Raw genomic sequence first — 19,181 nt, forward strand, 5'->3', positions numbered from 1 at the left:
TTGCAGTAATTGCCTTACTGTTTAATAACCTTCATAGATGTGTTTCCATGTACTTCTGTGTATATGTACACACTTTATTATATATTGTAAAGGGAAAATTACATTTAAGCATGATTTCATATAACCTTGTGTATTATTCCTCCATTATTTATATGAATCATTACTATGCTTTCCAGTTATCTGACTTCCTTCCATTCATTGTGTGTGTGTCCTCCCTGAAGAAGAGTCCCAGCTGAGACCACCACCATCACACCAGTTGGAGGTCGGGGCCTTAACGTCTGAAGGACCCAGTTGTGACGAGCGATGTTATCAATAAGGGTTCAGGGTCAAGAAGATCTTCTATCTGGACGGAACCAACGGCACCAGGTTGTCTTTGGCAGTTGAGATAAATAACCGCTAGAAGACTTGGAGACATGAGGGACATAAGTAGAAAAGACACGGACACTGGCCAGGGACAGCTAGGGTTGGCTGTGGTGGGCCATGCAGAAACCTTGATTGCTAAACCTCTTCCCAAACCCTTCTCTGTGCAGGCTGCTGGTCTCCTTGCCCTCACTGAAGCATGTAGACTGCCAGGCTCATCCCAGACTATCTACACGGACTCCAGGTGGGCTTTTGGACTAGTGCAGGACTTTGTGGCAGTGTGGAAACACCGAAACCTCCTGAAATATGATGGTACGCCCATGTTGCATCATCCACTGATCAATGACCTTTTGACAGCCATCTTACCTCCATCACAAGTAGGCATATGGAGATGTTCTGCACCCACTGGGGCAGCTGATGCCGTCTCCAGGGGTAACACGTGCTGACATGGCTGCAACAGCTGCTGCACATCTGCCCCTTCCGGGAGATGAACCTTCAGCTTCCACCACTGATGATGTTCCACTTCCAGGTTCTGGAGCTGCGATGCAAACACACGCTACACCACAGGAAAGACTACAGTGGGAAAGTGCTGGGTGCAGCTTCAACGAGGGGGTCTGGCAGGGACCAGGTTCTACACCTTGCCCTCCACACCAGTTCTTCCCACATTACCTTAAGAACCTTGAGGCTCTGTCCAGAGCTCACAGAGTTAAACTTGTCCTCCTCAGCCGTTGCTGACACTTTGTACTCCTCTAGCTTTAATCCTCTGATTTCAGTCCCCCCCAGAGGGACTAATACCTCAGCAACTCACATAGATAATATCTTTACTAATGTACATAACAAGAATATTAAATCAGGTGTCCTGTGTATTGATGTGGCTGATCACTGTCCCATATTTCTAATCTCTCGTAACAAGAGCAACAATTGCCCCCCCTTTGCAAAATATTAAATATAGACAAATTTTGAGTGATGAAACGTGGTAAATTTCAGACACGCTTTAACCCAATGATCATGGAGTGAAATCTATCAAACAGATCCTCAGAAGGCTTTTCATTGGTTATAAAATATGTGACGCAGGTTTACACCTCATGTTGTCCCGTCCAATCAGAGCCTTTGAAACACAAGTTGTCCAAACCGTTGATAACTCCAGCTATCATAAAGTCATTAAAAACTAAAATAGATTATATAAAAAATACCTTCTTTGTTGAGCGTCTCGGTCCCGGCACCGGGAGTTATCTTCGCCGTTTTTCGGAAGTGCTGACTTCCGTCATAAATTGCAAGCATTAAACCGTCATAAACACGCTCAAGTCATACATCGTTAGAAAGCTTAAAGTCTCATGATTCCATCGAGCCCACACACAAGCAATAAGGTGACTCACAACGGTTACAATCATGTTCTGAAGTACAGCAAGACAGACATATTCGAGTCTAAATTGAGTGTGTGTTCCTACCTGTCTGCTCGTGTCTTTAATCACAGCGGTGAAAGATCGCCGAAAACGTGGTATTCCTACTTCGCCAACATGCCAAGCTATTAGAATATCCAAGCCTTGTAATCCATAATTATCTGGTCCCCTCACAATCTTGTAGTTTCTGGCCAACCTTCGACGTTCAGAAATCAAGATCATGCATCATTTCTCGGTTTTGATCGCGTGTAACTTTTTCCGTGTACGCGCTACATTCACACTCGGCACAGCCCTGGAATCTGTTGTTTGTGCAGTTTCCAATGAACGGTCTTCTCAGCCAATAGCATGAGTATTTCTCAAGATACTCGCAAGCTAAACCAATGAAATCCCACAGTCCCCATTGGGCCCACGTGGGAAAAACTGACAGCATTTCCCACCAGTCAGAGACAGAGGTAATAAAACTGGCATTCCTGTGTAGCCAATAGCAAGACGAGTTGAATGATATCAAACATGGCCAACAAAGATTTTCCCTGAGAGGGTCTCCAGCCCATTCAAACCAAAAATATTGCCTTTTTATGGCATTTCACCATTTCATCAAATTATGATTACTTATTCCTATAAATTTATGTATATACTTCTTTTATCTATATGTGTGAGTGATGTGGATGTGTTTTTGTATTTCAGAAGTTATGTATTTAGCACTTTTTGGGCTTTTTTAGAAATAAGAAATAAGACAAACGCACAGACATATCTGTAGAAAAACATTCATATAAAATCCATTTTATAAGCAATTTTCTTCTGGATTTTTTCTGTTCTAAGTTGAGACATGTGGCTAGGGTACTATGTTAGTATATAGCAGTTGTAATATGCTTACAGTAGTGCTTTTTATTAATTTTTCAGATGATTTACTTGGACGGAAATAGAAATTCTGTGTTCTAACCTCTGTAGCTCTGTGTCAGTAAGGCCTAGTGTCACAATGCCACTAGAAACAACAAGCTGAGAGTGTTAGCTTCACAATGAACTCAGGGTCATCCCAGAGGGCCAAAGCATGTGGAAACTGCAGCATGTTTTAGGGGGTAAAAATTTAGGCGAGAAAATCATATATTTTCCAGTGTATTTCAAGAGGTTAATCTGACGCAATTTAAAAAATACAGAAACAGAATAAATCATGTCATAAGAGGAGCTCCACTATTATAATGTGAAATTAGTTGAATATGAAAACAATCCATCTTCTTTGTGGAGAACCATCAATTGTATTCTTAATAAAAAACATTTTAAAAAACAGTTACCAAATGAATTTAAGATGGACGATTCTATCGTCTCGGATCCGCAACAAATTGCCAAAAGATTAAAGACCTTTTTTTTCCAGATGTAGGTCCAACATTAACTTCTAAAACTCCATCTGGTCATTTAGGACCACTAGGATACATCAATCTTCCAACGCCTGAGGATCTTAACTTTAGAGATATTTAGAGATGTATTTGTCAATTTAAAAGACTGTTCACCAGGACATGATATGATTGATGGTAAAATATTAAAAGCTATTTACCCCGATATCATTAAACCATTACGTTATATTTTTAATCTTTCACTAGTTCAAGGAATTGTGCCTGTAGAGTTGAAAATAGCAAAAAATTATACGAGTTTATAAAGAAGATGACCCAGCAATGTTTAACAATTATAGACCAGTTTATAAAGAAGATGACCCTGCAATGTTTAACAATTATAGACCAGTTTATAAAGAAGATGATCCTGCAATGTTTAACAATTATAGACCAGTTTATAAAGAAGATGACCCTGCAATGTTTAACAATTATAGACCAGTTTATAAAGAAGATGACCCTGCAATGTTTAACAATTCTAGACCAGTTTATAAAGAAGATGATCCTGCAATGTTTAACAATTATAGACCAGTTTATAAAGAAGATGACCCTGCAATGTTTAACAATTCTAGACCAGTTCATAAAGAAGATGACCCTGCAATGTTCAACAATTCTAGACCAGTTTCTGTGTTACCAGCCCTGTCCGAGGTTCTTGAAAAACTTGTTTACACAAGATTAATCCAAAATCTGGACAAAAATAATATGTTATATGCTCACCAGTCTGGTTTTAGGAAACAACACTCTACTTACATGGCACTTGTCCATTTTTTGACTGAAATATATAAAGCAAAAGATAGAAAAGAAAATACTGGAGGTATTTTTCGGGATCTTTCAAAAGCATTTGATACCGTTAATCACTTCATTCTATTAAAAACTCACATTATGGTATACGTAACAAGTCCCTACTCTGGTTCACCAGGTATCTTTCAGACCTGTTTCAAACTGTCAGCTATAATGGGACAGATCCCCCCCCCCCCCCCCCTTTCCCTTCGATGTGGCGTACCACAGGGTTCCATCTTGGGTCCCTTGTTATTTATATTATATGTTAATGACCTTCCTAATGTCTCAGATAAACTTTCTAACATTTTATTTGCAGATGATACAAGTGTGTTTTACTCCCATAAAAACCCTGAAATTTTAATAAAAGTAGTTAATGAAGAACTTGACCAGTTATCTACTTGGTTCAAGTCCAACAAACTGTCTCTCAACATTAAAAAAAAAACAAGTTATATATTTTTTGGTATTAAGTCTGATACATTTAAATCTTCAATGAAAATTCAAACTGATGATATCTCCATTAATAATGTTAAACTGCTCGTTTCCTCGGCGTTATATTAGATGACTCTTTATCCTGGAAACCTCACATTAGAGCCACAAATACTAAATTAGCCAAAGTGGTCGGAAAAACTCGGCACCTGATGACAAAAGAAGTTGCGATCATGTTGTATTACTCAATGTTGTATCCATTTATCAATTACTGCAATGTTGCTTGGGCTAGCACCCCCCCCCCCCCCCCTCAACTGAACTGGAATCTATTTTTCGACTTCAGAAACTTTAAGATTAATATTTAGTGTTAATCGTAGACGACCCATTACAGGGTTATGATATTTACCGAAGGGACCAAACTGATGCAAAAGGGGGTGGAGTTATGATATATGTAAGAAACACCATCCGTTGCAATGAGATTCAATTGCATAATCCATGTGATTTAGAAGGTGTAGCCTTGAATATGATTCTTTCACCACAGATGTCCTACACCCTTGTAGTCATTTACCGACCACCTTCCTCAAACATTAGCTTCTATAAAAAAATCAAGACGGTATTATGTTAACTTGATTTTAAGAAATAAATAATCCATAATGGGTGACTTCAACTTAAACTGGGAAGATAAGTCCTCAAGAATGAAGCTCAAGCAAATTACTGATGGTTTTAATCTGGTTCAGTTGGTTAAAGGTCCAACACGCATAACAAATGGCACCAGTACCCAAATCGACCTCATATTTAGTAACAGACCAGAAAGGATCACAAAATCATTCAATCGGATCATAATATGGTGCTCGTATCAAGCAAACTCACTTGCAGGCGGTTTACAAACACTGGCGATAAGGAATTCTTAGGTATCCCGAAAAACAAACAAGAGGACTTCAAAGCAGCCACGAAAAACATAAACTGGGAGGAGCTACTTCCTGAAAATGATTTAGAAATTACCAGTCAAATCTTTACTGAAAAATTGCAATCTACAGTGAATTAATTTTCTATTAGAATTAAATATAAAAACAAGAAACAGGGTCTTCCCTGGGTGAATGAGAAAGTCCTAAAATTAATGAAGGAGCGGGACAATGCTTTAAAAATAGCCATAAAGTCAAAGATGTCCCACAATAGGCATAACTTCGTCAGGCTAAAAAACAAAGTAACTAGTGAACTGAGAAAAGCAAAGGCAGACTTTTTCATCATAATTATTGAAAATTCAAATGGTAACTCAGAAGCCATATGGAGTCAGATTCAAAAATTAACCGGTCAAAACATTTGTATAACTAAGCCAATTGTACTAAAAGCAAATGACACAATCTTGAAGTGTCCGACCAATGTGGCACAGGCCTTCAATCAATACTTTGTTGAGTCAGTAGACACTATCGCCCAAAGTTTAGCAATACAACAAAACAATCCATGTACAGCTAATACTACAGAGCCAGCCCTGACACTGAGACCAGTATCAGAGGACGAGGTTATAAAAACAGTTACATCTCTCAAACCATCAAGGGCTAAGGATGTCTACGGTATGGATACACTTATTCTGAAAGGGATCAGCTCTTCAATAGTTACCCCCCTAACACACATAATCAATACTTCACTGGCCCAAGGATGGTTTCCAGATTCATTGAAGCCTGCTGTTCTGGCCCCTGTATTCAAAGGTGGTGACCCGCTACTGACCTCCAACTATAGGCCCATCAGTGTTGTACCTGAAGTATCCACGGTATCTGAAAAACTGATTAACAAACAAATCATCGACCATCTCAACAACAGCTCCTTTCCACTGCACCCAATGCAATTTGGATTCCGGGCCAACTCGACTGAAACGCCTACATGTTACTTCATAGAAAAAGTTCCGGCATCACTGGATAAAGGCGGGGTTGTTGGGGCTGTGTTCCTTGACTTAAAGAAAGCTTTTGACACAGTTAATCATAACATCCTGTTGTATAAATTACTGAATTTCAATTTCTCTTCAAGCTTGGTCAATCTTATGAAATCTTATCTCTCACCCCGCTCTCAACATGTCAAAATTGGTACCCATGAATCTAACTTACTTGGTCCTTCCACCGGGGTCCCGCAGGGATACATACTGGGCCCAACCCTTTTTAGCATATATATTAATGATCTACCCTCTGTTTTGTGGAAAGTGTGATATTTTAATGTATGCTGATGATACAGTTATTTTTACTCATGGTAAGACTGCTGAAGAGGTTGCAATCAAGCTAACAGATGTGCTAGTGAAGGTCACATCTGGCTTAACCACTGTTGTTTGCAACTGAATCTTTCAAAAACAGTTTGTATGTTCATTACCAAAAACAGTGAGTATGTTCATTACCAAAAACAGTTTGTATGTTCATTACCAAAAACAGTCTGTATGTTCATTACCAAAAACAGTCTGTATGTTCATTACCAAAAACAGTTTGTATGTTCATTACCAAAAACAGTCTGTATGTTCATTACCAAAAACAGTTTGTATGTTCATTACCAAAAACAGTTTGTGTGTTCGTTACCAAAAACAGTCTGTATGTTCATTACCAAAAACAGTCTGTATGTTCATTACCAAAAACAGTCTGTATGTTCATTACCAAAAACAGTCTGTATGTTCATTACCAAAAACAGTCTGTATGTTCATTACCAAAAACAGTCTGTATGTTCATTACCAAAAACAGTTTGTATGTTCATTACCAAAAACAGTTTGTGTGTTCATTACCAAAAACAGTCTGTATGTTCATTACCAAAAACAGTCTGTATGTTCATTACCAAAAACAGTCTGTATGTTCATTACCAAAAACAGTTTGTATGTTCATTACCAAAAACAGTTTGTATGTTCATTACCAACGGCTCCCATATAGACGCAGAGCAAGACATTTCCATTTCAGGACCCAGACGAATGGTTGTCTCAGAATACAAGTATTTAGGAATGCACTCATGGCGTTTTTCCACTGCTGGTAACAGCTCGACTCAACTCGCCTCGACTCGCCTCTACTCGCCTCGACACATTCTGCGTCCGTTTTCCATTGCAGATTGAGTAAGGCCTCAGCGTGGCTGGTAAATAAACAAATAAATGAAAATTAAAAATTAAAAATAAGATAATAATAATAATAATAATAATAATAATAATAATAATAACAATAATAATAATAATAATATTTAATAATAATATATAATATAATAATAATATATAATAATATTTAGTGTTAATCGTAGACCCCCCCCCCCAATCATTGTTTACTCAGGCTAGTATTCTTAGTGTTTATCAAGTGAATCAACTTCAAATTGCTTCATTTGTTTATAGCTCTATAAAGAAGTTATTTCCAGCACCTTTGTAATATTTTTACTTTTAATAATGAGTTTCATCAGTATCCGACTCGTAGTAGTCTTATTAGGCCCCCCCCCCACTCTGGTACGACTCAAACCCAGTTCAGTGTAATGTATAGATAACATTATATTATGATTATGTTATATATATATATTATAGTATTATTATCCAGAGGGTCAGAGATCTGGACCAGTCTCCCCTCTTCACTCACTGAGCTTCTAAAGAGTTTCAACAGAGAGTCAAAGTGTTGCTCCTAACTTCTCTCATTTCTCCTTTTGGGTTTGTGCTCTAAATGTAATTTTATACAAAGAAATCTGTTGTTTTTTGATATATTATATAAATTGTTTTTAAATTGTTAAATGTAATTTGTTTCCATGGGGATTGACACTCTGTGGAGGTCTCCAGGGTCCTGCAGGTTGGACTCTGTGGAGGTCTGCAGGGTCCTGCAGGTTGGACTCTGTGGAGGTCTGCCAGGGTCCTGCAGGTTGGACTCTGTGGAGGTCTGCAGGGTCCTGCAGGTTGGACTCTGTGGAGGTCTGCAGGGTCCTGCAGGTTGGACTCTGGGGATGTCTGCAGGGTCCTGCAGGTTGGACTCTGGGGATGTCTGCAGGGTCCTGCAGGTTGGACTCTGTGGAGGTCTGCAGGGTCCTGCAGGTTGGACTCTGGGGATGTCTGCAGGGTCCTGCAGGTTGGACTCTGTAGAGGTCTGCAGGGTCCCGCAGGTTGGACTCTGTGGAGGTCTGCAGGGTCCTGCAGGTTGGACTCTGTGGAGGTCTGCAGGGTCCTGCAGGTTGGACTCTGTGGAGGTCTGACAGTGTCTGGGCCACTCTAGGTTTTAGTTTGCTGTCATGATTTTCTAGACTGTTGTTCCTCCTTCATTTAAAAATGAACCTTAAAGCTCTTATTGTGAAAGTACTTCCTGCCAGGTGGGGCTGTGACTCATCAGGAAATAACTCACCTGAGTTGTTGATCGGGACATTTTGGACTGGTTGAAGAAACAGTCGAGTGAGGCTGAGACGCAGTTCTTCCTCTCGGAGTGGAGCTCCAGATGAAGGGTTAGGAGGTAAGATCCACTCTCATTTTAATGGGGGGGGGGTTAGGAGGTAAGATCCACTCTCATTTTAATGGGGGGGTTAGGAGGTAAGATCCACTCTCATTTTATAGCATGGAGGACTTTATCAAGGTCTTTGGAAGGAAGATAGACCTTATTTATATTTGGTATTTTAGCTAGAAGTCTTCTTCTTAAAATGTTTGTGTGTGTGTGTGTGGTGTGTGTGTGTGTGTGTGTGTGTGTGTGTGTGTGTGTGTTTGTGTGTGTTTGTGTGTGTGTGTATGCGTGTGTGTGTGTGTGTGTGTGTGTGTATGCGTGTGTGTGTGTGTGTGTGTGTGTGTGTGTGTGTGTGTGTGTGTGTGATCAGCTAACAAGACCAACCTGTCTGATCAGGGGACCCAGCACACCTGGTCACGTGTTAGACGCCTACACAGTCTCAGCTGTCTCAAACGTGTGTGTGTGTGTGTGTGTGTGTGTGTGTGTGTGTGTGTGTGTGTGTGTGGTCCAGGTTTACCTACATTTGTGGGGACCAAATACTGTGAATACTGTATACTTATGGGGACCTGACAGCTTTGTGGGGACAAAATGCTGGTCCCCATAACGTTAAAGGGCTGTTTGAGGGTTAAGACTTGGTTTTAGGATCAGGGTTAGAGTTAGGTTAAGGTTATGGTTAGGGTGGGGGTGGGGGTTAAGGTTAGGGTTAGAGTTAGGTTATGGTTAGGGTTAGGCATTTAGGTTTGATGGTTAAGGTTAGGGTAAGGGGCCAGGGAATGCATTATGTCAACGACCGGTCCCCACAAAGATAGCCAGACACGAGTGTGTGTGTGTGTGTGTGTGTGTGTGTGTGTGTGTGTGTGTGTGTGTGTGTGTGTGTGTGTGTGATCAGCTAACAGGACCAACCGGTCTGATAAGGGGACCCAGCACACCTGGTCACGTGTTAGACGCCTACACAGTCTCCGTTGTCTCAAACCTGTGTGTGTGTAACCATAATTGTGTGTGTGTGTGTGTGTGTGTTAATGCTGAGGAGGATGATGGGAGGGTTAAATAACGTGGATCAGGTATATGATGATCATCTGGTAAAAATGACACCCAGGTCCCCCTCTTCATGGTAATCTGACTGGTAGGGTTAAGGAGCGTAGTAACAGTTTAACATGAGACTCTTTAAAGGACTTGGTCCAAGGTTTGGTGTCAGCATTTGGACCCCTTACAAGTAAGTCAGGGAGGTCTTACTGAGGCCGAGCAACAGAGAACTGCAGTAGTTAAGACAAGAGGAAATGAACACATCAGTTATTATTTGATGTTGCACCATAGTGTAGCTCACATGTTTGTTCTATCTACTTAGAGTGACACTAAAGTCAAGTCTGGTTCTGTGGAGATTTCTGTTGAATCCTTCTTATTTGACCCAGAGAAACCAGAGCTGAGTGTATGAAGCTGACAGCATCGGACTCAGACCAGAACCTTGAGACGTAGATTTAGATGAGGAGCTCAGTAATGACCAATACCTGAGAAGCTCCTGTCTGAAAGGTGAGAAGCTGATCCAATCATGTCATCTCCTGCCTGAGGCTCTCAAATAAAACACTGCTGTCTACTTAATGAATGCAGTACCCTTACTTTGGTTTAATAATTACCATTATGTAATGATCCATGAATGAATCTTGAATTATGATCATAACATAATCTACAAAACTGGTCTGTAACTTAATATCCCAAAACGTTTCTGTTAAGTGGCCTTGTTCTTTTTGGGATGTTTTGGATGTTTGCAGGAACAAAAGATGGAGACGCCTCAGGAAGTCGTCTTAGGAATCTTACAAGCCTTGGGAGCTGAGCACTTTGAAATGTTTAATTGGCACCTGCAGCAGGAAGGAGGCCTCAAACACTTCAGAGCAATCAAAAGGTGTAAACTAGAGAAAGAAACCCGGGTTAACACCGTGGATATGATGCTCCAGACCTACAGTAAACACAGCTGAGTCTGGACAGGATTACACACACACACACACACACACACATACACACACACACACACACACACACACACACACACACACAACCACACACACACACACAAATACACAACCACACACACACACATACACACAAAGACACACACATACACACACACACAACCACAGACAGAGTACACAACACAAAACTTCAAAATAAAAGAACTTCCTGTGTCGGTTTGCAGGAAAACTAAATTTCTGTTATATATATATATATATATATATATATATATATAAGGTTGTGTACCTCTTCACATATCAGCTGTAAACCAAGTACTGTAAATACTGTAATACTGAGTTTTAATCACTATAATCTTCTTTACACAACTTTAGTTTGAAACTAAACATGAACTTCTTATTCCAGAGCTTTACTGCCATTTTACAACAACGCAGTACTGCAGTACAACGGTGAGGTACTTTTACTAGAGTATCTTCATTTTCTCCTACTTGCCTATTGTACGTTTTAATGATATATTTGTATAGTTTTACTTTGCATATTCATGTACATTTTACTATATATGATGAGTAATCTACGATGTATTAAATTGGATAAAGAGACTTTACTTTAACTAGTACTCATCCCAGCTTAGAGACAGTAATGTTGTAGTATAATTACTCTAAATGACAGTAACTAGTACTCATCCCAGTTTAGAGACAGTAATGTTGTAGTATAATTACTCTAAATGACAGTAACTAGTACTCATCCCAGTTTAGAGACAGTAATGTTGTAGTATAATTACTCTAAATGACAGTAACTAGTACTCATCCCAGTTTAGAGAGAGTACTGTTGTAGTATAATTACCACAAATAACAGTAACTAGTACTCATCCCAGTTTAGAGACAGTAATGTTGTAGTATAATTACTCTAAATGACAGTAACTAGTACTCATCCCAGTTTAGAGACAGTAATGTTGTAGTATAATTACTCTAAATGACAGGAACTAGTACTCATCCCAGTTTAGAGACAGTAATGTTGTAGTATAATTACTCTAAATGACAGCAACTAGTACTCTATAATATATTACGTGGACTTGTCTCATGTTAGTTTGAGTTCTGTCTCTTTTCACAATAAAAGCATGAAGTTCCTGTGAGAGTTTGTGGTCTTTCTGTTTAACTTTTATAAACTAGGAATGCGCCAGATGAGCAAAATATCCAAGTGGGAAAAATATTAAAATTAAAATCAAGTGTGATACTTAAAGGGTAACTTGTTTTTTCTTTTTTTCAACCTGGACCCTATTTGACTATATTTTTGTGTCTAATGACTGATTGGAACGACAATGTTTGACATTGGTCCAGCATTGAAATGGAAGTTAATAGGGAAATTTTCCAGCTTGTATTTACCAGAGGCGGATATTTTATACTTCACACGCGACATGTAAGTAACTCTTGTATTGTTAATGGTTACATTTTGCCCTAATTAACGTGTTTATGTTTTGCAATCTGCAAAAGCAGCGCGTTTTCCACAAACTTTTGTTACCGCCAGCTTCGAATGTGCTCTTTCTGAAACAGTTTAACTTGAGCCACATACTGTGTAAATAAATGTATGTGCGTTGTATAAGTAATGTCTTTTTGTGATAGTTTAATGTTTCAGAGGTATTTGTAACTTCTTCAAAACGTTGTCGTGGCTTTGGCATTTTTGGCAATGCCCTCACGGACACACACACGACCACAGCTAGCTAGCTGAGTGATTATCTTCGGTTGGAGGTTAGCTAATGTGCCAGAGCAGCAGTTAAGCTAACTAGCTACTTTGTCGAGTCGATGTAGCAGCGCTTGAGCTGCTCTGGTTTCAATGAGGACAAAAACGCACCAGTTAATGTAGGCTACTTCTCGTGCTTAGACATTTACACACAATCTAACGAAAACCACTTTATTGACGAGGGAGCAACCATTTGCCACTATGGGTGTGGGCACTGTTAGCTTGTGTGGATCAGCACATAGCCTTGCAAACACCCACACCTCACGCAATTACACCTCAATGGTGGTGTACCTGGTGCAGGCACAATTCTCCTAACCCAGCGTGCTTCACACGTGTTTGTCCTATTAAGGAAGCTTTGTATTTGTCGGTTGTACTGTAGTATATTCACAGGAGAGCTTGACACATGGGTCTGGGGATCTGATCATGCAGGGTTTGGTTTTCAGCCAATAGATGCTGCAAAGAAGGCAACAAGTCACAAGTCATTTATCTAACATCACAATTATTCCAAAGCTGTTTAATAATGGCAAAGCATAGTTAAGGCACATATCCGTAATAGTTCCTCTTTCACAAAAGTGTACGCTCACTATGTACTCTATTCATAACTTGTAACCCAAATGTCATATTTTTATTGCTCTGTAAATATTGGGTGCATATGTTTAACCCCTGTCTCTTGATGTAGGCTGTTTATATGAATTTTGTAAATAAGTGAGAAGATTTTTTGAGTAATTTATTTGCATTAACATCCCTCCTCCCAGTATGGTAAAGTCAGTTAGGTTTGTGCATGATGTTTCAAATTATTTTATAAAATAAAATTCTGCAATGAAGGGCTTTCATTAGGCTTTTATTCAAAAGGCTAGAAGTAACTATTTTTTTTTCTCCCCATTGACAGATGGGATGGCCCTGTAAATTGTGCAGCTCTGTGGTACCAGGAAGGAGTGACATTTTAAAGCATTATAGACTGCATCACGGGACCCTTGGACACAGCCATGCCTTGCCTTGTATTCATATAGATTGCCCATGTTCTTTTAAATCCTGGAGTTCCTTCCGTTCTCACCTCTCAAGAAACCACCCAGAAGCTAAATCCCTTAACTCACCTCAAGTAAGTCTTTCATTTACCTGCCCTTTGTGTCAAAACCCTGGATTTCACAACGAAAAGGATTTTTTTGAACACATAGGTCATCATCTCAATAATAATGAGACTGTGAAGTGTGTCTTCATAGGATGTGATCACTAAACAAATGTGTATGGGACATTTGCAACACACAAACACAGGAAGCATACTCCACATAAATCACAAGATTTCAAACCAGGGATTATCTGTGGGTTACAAGAGGAAGCACTTGATGCTGAAGCCTTTGAAAAGGATGAAGTCCAAAATGATGTTACTCATGAAGGCAGTAGCACCAATGCACACTATGAAGAGGAAGATGGAAGCAATGTAGTTGTAGAGTATATTGCATCCCTCTTGTTGAAATTAGAGAGTGTTCATCATGTTTCAGTTCGGTGCATTGATGAATTGGTTGATGATCTTCACTTTATAGCAAATTCTGCACCTATATCTTCAGTGAAAAGTATTATTGTTTCACATTTTATGAAACATAACCAAACCATTGATGACACTGTTGTTACATCTTTGGTGGAAGAATTGTGCAATTCCAATCCACTAAGCATAGCACTCAGTAGTGCTGGTCCTCTATCCTCATCAGTCAAGAGACGGCAGTATTATAAAGAGAAATTTGAAGTTGTTGAGCCTGTTGAGTATATCCTTGAACCAAACGAGAAGAGAAGTTTCCAGTATATCCCAATTCTCAAATCTTTGATTCACATTTTGGGTAAAGAAGATCTTAGACAAAAAGTTCTGAGTAAGGAAAAGGACAAGTCATCTACTAAATATGAATCATATCAAGATGGTACAATCTATAAAGATAATGCTTTTTATTCTGAAGAACTAAGAATTGCACTTGTACTGTACATTGACGACTTCGAAATTTGCAATCCACTGGGAACTTCAAGACAGAAACATAAGATTACAGCTGTATACTGGGTGTTTGGCAACATTCAACACTCATCTCGGTCAACTCTGAGCTCTGTGTACTTAAGCCTTTTATGTAAAGCAGTGGACATCAAAAGATTTGGCTACAAGAAAGTGCTTGCCCCTTTGTTAAAAGACATTGCTATCTTGGAGCGTGATGGCATCTACATTTCCTCGGTTGAACAAAATGTGAAAGGAAGTGTGTTTTGCGTTGCTGCAGACAATCTTGGGGCACACTCAATTTGTGGATTAGTGGAAAGTTTTTCTGGACCATTTATTTGCAGATTTTGTCTTGGACAGCGATCAGAATTTCAGATAAAGGAGGTGAGGTCTGGTGCATTTCCTGCTCGCACCCAAGAAGCACATGCAGCTCATGTATTGACTGTCAAAGGAGACCCTGCCTTGGCACATTGTTTTGGTGTTAAAAAGGCTTGCCCATTGACCGAAAATCTGAGCTACTTTCACTGTGTCACTGGCTATCCACCTGACATATTACATGACATTTTTGAAGGGATTGTTCCTTTGGAACTAGGTCTGTGCTTCAGCGTTTTCATTTCTAAGAAATATTTCACATTTAGTGAACTTAACAGTGCTATTTCACAGTTTCCATATAAATGGGCTGACAAAACAAACTCTCCTCAGCCAGTACCTACTACCTTCTTCTCAAGAAAAAAGATTGGAGGAAATGCGCATGAAAATTGGGCCCTCATACGTATGTTGCCATTGATTATTGGGCAAAAAATACCTTTGAATGATCCAGCCTGGCTTCTGCTGATGTCTTTAAAAGACATTATTGAGCTTGTTGTGGGTCCAGTCCATAATGAGGAAAGCATTGCATATCTTGACTCAAAGATTTCAGAACACAGACACAGATTCCAGCAAGTGTTCCCTAATGAAAATTTAATCCCGAAGCACCACTTTTTAGAACACTATCCAGCATTGATAAAAGCTTTTGGACCCGTGATAGCTTTTTGGACGATGCGGTTTGAAGCAAAACACAGCCAGTTTAAACGGATTGTAAGGCATACTGGCAACTTCAAGAACATTCTCCTGTCCCTGGCTACAAAGCACCAGCTTATGATAAGCCACATCCTGCATTCCACAACACCTTTGCCTGCTCTTAGTGTTGTAAGAGTAACATCAGTTCCAGTTGATGTGCTACATGTAAATGTACAGGAGTCAATCAGACATCTATCTCCATCTTAGACTCAAGTTCAGCTGGCTGAAACAGTCACTTATCAGGGAACAAGGTACTCAAAAGACATGATTGTGGCCTATGGTTCTACTGCAGGTCTTCCTGATTTTGCAGTGATTCTTCAAATTGCACTTATTGGGGAAAGAGTGTATTTTATTGTGCGAACACAGATATCCTGGTATGACGAACATTATCGTGGATATTATCTGGAGAAAACGGACCACATGACTCTTGTTGAGCAACGATGCCTTACTGATGTATGTCCTCTGTCTGCCTATATGGTTGCAGGAAAGCCAATGGTGACATTGAAGCGCCACATCTGTCTCCAGTGTTGAGTATCATACCTCTCTGTCTTTTGTCTTCCTAGACATGGAGCAAACTGTAAGATTCCGGGTCCTTATTGATCAAGAAGTCAAGAAACTCACTCTCAGCAGTGGCATACCCTCAACTGTGACCGAGTTGGTTGCAGCTGTCAAAGAACATTTTTCCATCCCCACAGATATAAGTCTTCAATACAAAGATGAGGAATTTGATGACTTCTTCACCTTAACCTCTACCAATGAGCTAAATGATAAAGACACACTTAAAGTTGTGTATGCACCGCTGGAGTTGGCGCTGACAGTTGTTCCTCAAGAAAGCACCCCTGATGCCTCTGTCAGCTTTTGTGATTGTACAAGTCTCAGTGGGGACTCAGTGGATTCTGTCGTTCTGAGTCCTTCCTCCTCTGAAAGGCAGAGCCCATGGCCTGCTGTGTTTCCCATTCCAACCTTCTCACACAACACTGAACTGGCCTTAAGACAAGGAAATGAGATTTATTTAAGAGAAGGCACCCCAATGACATCCCCAAGTGTCAAATCAGACATCTTGGAGCGCTTAGCAGAGGCTATGTTTTCCTACACAGCTTACCCCAATGATGCCCAAAGATGTGTAGTGGCAGAGGCACTAGTTGCAAAGCATCCCTGCTTAAAGGAGCCCGGATCCTTTAATGGAATTTATGGGTGGCAGCAAAGCCTAAAGTATAAGTGTGGAAACTACCGGACAAAACGGAAAGCACTTGGAAGCCCTGAACTCCTGATAAACACACTGAGAAACAAGTCAAATGATGAACGAAAAGCTGCTAAAAATGTCAAGAAACCAAAGAGAGCAGAGGTGAATTACTTACCCTCACACCCACATGGTGAAACAGATGACACCCTTGAAAATCTGAGACTTGACCTAATTGCTGCCCATCAGAAAAAGGACTCTGTCAGGAGCATAAACGATATGATGGCCAGAACATACAGCTGGAGAAGACAGGAAGTGGTTGCTAAGTCTCCTGGTGTGGCAGAATTTAAGGAAAGATGGCCTGCCCTCTTCGAACCATTTCAGGTAAGTTACTTATCGTTCAGTTTTTACTGGCACTACTCACTTTTTGGAAACTGTGACTTGAACATGACATAGTAGACACACCTTTTTGCTTTTCATAAAGTTCAATGTCTCTAATCTGTAAACCCCCTTAAATAACAGAAAACATTTGCTGTCTTACAGGTAAACGAGGAGTTCCGAAGATGTACTGCAGTTCCCCTGGAAGCAACGTTTATGTCACAGCTGGACAGGACACCCCAAAGTTCCTGGAGCTCTTTGGTGCCAAGGGAGGAGCAACTGGTCAACGCATCAAAAACATCTTGATGGAACTGATACAGATGGGGAAAAATACCTTACAAAGATAAAAGGTACACTATTAATCAATTGAGTAGTTTGTTTAACTAAAGCCTTGCAGCGCCGGGAGACTGAGGCAGAAGAATGGGGTGTGCTAGCTAAATTACCATTAGATTAGTGGTCGATCTATACAGTTAACGTTACTGATGAATTTGTGGGTTAGCTCAGAGTTGAACGATGTTGTAATCTTATGTTACCCACCAAGAATTGGCTAAAGTTATAGACCAAGCATTAGCTACTGTCAACCAGCACCTTTTATAGTAGGCTAACTTTAGCTGGATTGACGGATATTGAAATCATTAAAAATAAATAAATAAGGTGTGTTGCAAGTTGACATGTAATCAGTGACAAAACAATGCCATGTGGCAGGAAAAAAAAGCTAATTATTTTTACTGAGAATAACTCCACCCCCCTCAAAAAAAGGAACAAGGTGTGCATTGCATCGTGGTTCAAAAGTCATGATACAAACCTAATCGTGGGTTAGGTGTATCGTTACAGCCCTACGTTCCAGGGTTGGAGTAATTTTACCGACAAAAATAATTTATTCATTACTGTTCTATTAACTGGGACCCAATTTCCACTGCAATGAAGAAGCGAGATGTCACTCTGAGATGCCTCTTTGAGTATATGGGAAAGAGTGGACAAGAGCTCATCTCTGATTACTGTGTAAGTATTGTCTCAAAGCAGGTTTGGGTCAGTCTGAACAGGTTTAAATTGTGCTGACTATTGATGTGAACTGATTGAACCAGCAATTTGGCAGGTAGAAGTGGATTATTTGTTTTTCATCAACAAATGATATTGTTTCTTAATTAATTTCTTTCATCTCAAAGGGGGCTGCAGAGACCACTGTTCACGAAGACCTGAAAATGAAGAATATGAGCATCTATGTCTGCCGTGAGCCAGATGCAGTAGGAATCATCATTGAGGGAATACCAGTCCTTACCCATCTTGGAAATCTGGCCAAAGCATGCTGCTTACTGCTTGGGTTGACCTATGCACTTAATCTTGAGTATCCATCCAAGCTTTCCAAAACATTTGAGGTGTTTCAAAGACTTTTTGTGGGACTTGACACAATGCGCCCCAAACCAAGCCCAAAGTTCCTGACTCTGAAAAACAAGCTCCTTGCCTAGGCACTCAGATATGACGGTCACCCTGCTCTCGTGAGCTGTTTTGTTCAACATCATTATACATTGGACATAACGTTAAATTTTTCAGGATGTTGTAATAGTTCTTGTCATATTTTAAACTGCTGCAGGTCATACTTTCTGGTGTGGAAAAAGTTGATATTGTATATACACTCACAAAATAGCCTTGCTGTGAAGCTGCACTTTAAAAACTGTTCAGTAGTTGGGATCAGTGAGGTGTTTCAAAATATCCACACATGCTGTGAAGGTAGTATACTCTTGTATTATGCTAAGCTGTACTTTTTAAGTTGAGGTCAGATGCTCATGCTTGTGACCTGTAATGTTAGTGTTATGTACACACTGTAAAGGTGTTTCAACAACCAGCACTTTTAAAGCTGACATCATGCTTTCTTTAGTCCAGGAAAACAGATGTTCTTAATTGTTTACTGTCCAGCTTATAGCTACTGTTTGAATGTGGCTTTTGAATTGTTACAAAAGTGCCTGTTAACTTGATTATTGTTTTAATATGTATGTTATATATATTTTGATGTGTTCTACAAACCTGCATTTTTTTAAGCTGAGGCTTTCTAGCTTTCTTTAATGCATAAAGACCGATTAATTACCTGTCCAGTTCATTTTGAATATAGCTTGTGAATTGTTACAGAATTGCCTG

At 39.8% G+C, this 19,181-nt stretch overlaps 1 protein-coding gene across 2 annotated transcripts; it reads left to right on the plus strand.

Annotated features, from left to right (window-relative positions):
* Positions 1 to 8,430: 8,430 nt before the first annotated feature.
* On the plus strand, positions 8,431 to 19,120 carry LOC116674409 (uncharacterized; the record flags this gene model as incomplete). Of its 2 annotated transcripts, XM_032506891.1 has the most annotated exon segments (6): positions 8,431 to 8,775; positions 13,349 to 13,558; positions 16,054 to 17,054; positions 17,214 to 17,398; positions 17,976 to 18,050; positions 18,215 to 19,120. In XM_032506891.1, coding segments are annotated over 2 exon segments (1,140 nt in total). In that variant the 5' UTR covers positions 8,431 to 8,775; positions 13,349 to 13,558; positions 16,054 to 16,055.
* Positions 19,121 to 19,181: the final 61 nt, after the last annotated feature.

This window comes from Etheostoma spectabile, unplaced genomic scaffold, assembly GCF_008692095.1.
Source record: "Etheostoma spectabile isolate EspeVRDwgs_2016 unplaced genomic scaffold, UIUC_Espe_1.0 scaffold00000179, whole genome shotgun sequence".
Classification (NCBI taxonomy): domain Eukaryota; kingdom Metazoa; phylum Chordata; class Actinopteri; order Perciformes; family Percidae; genus Etheostoma; species Etheostoma spectabile.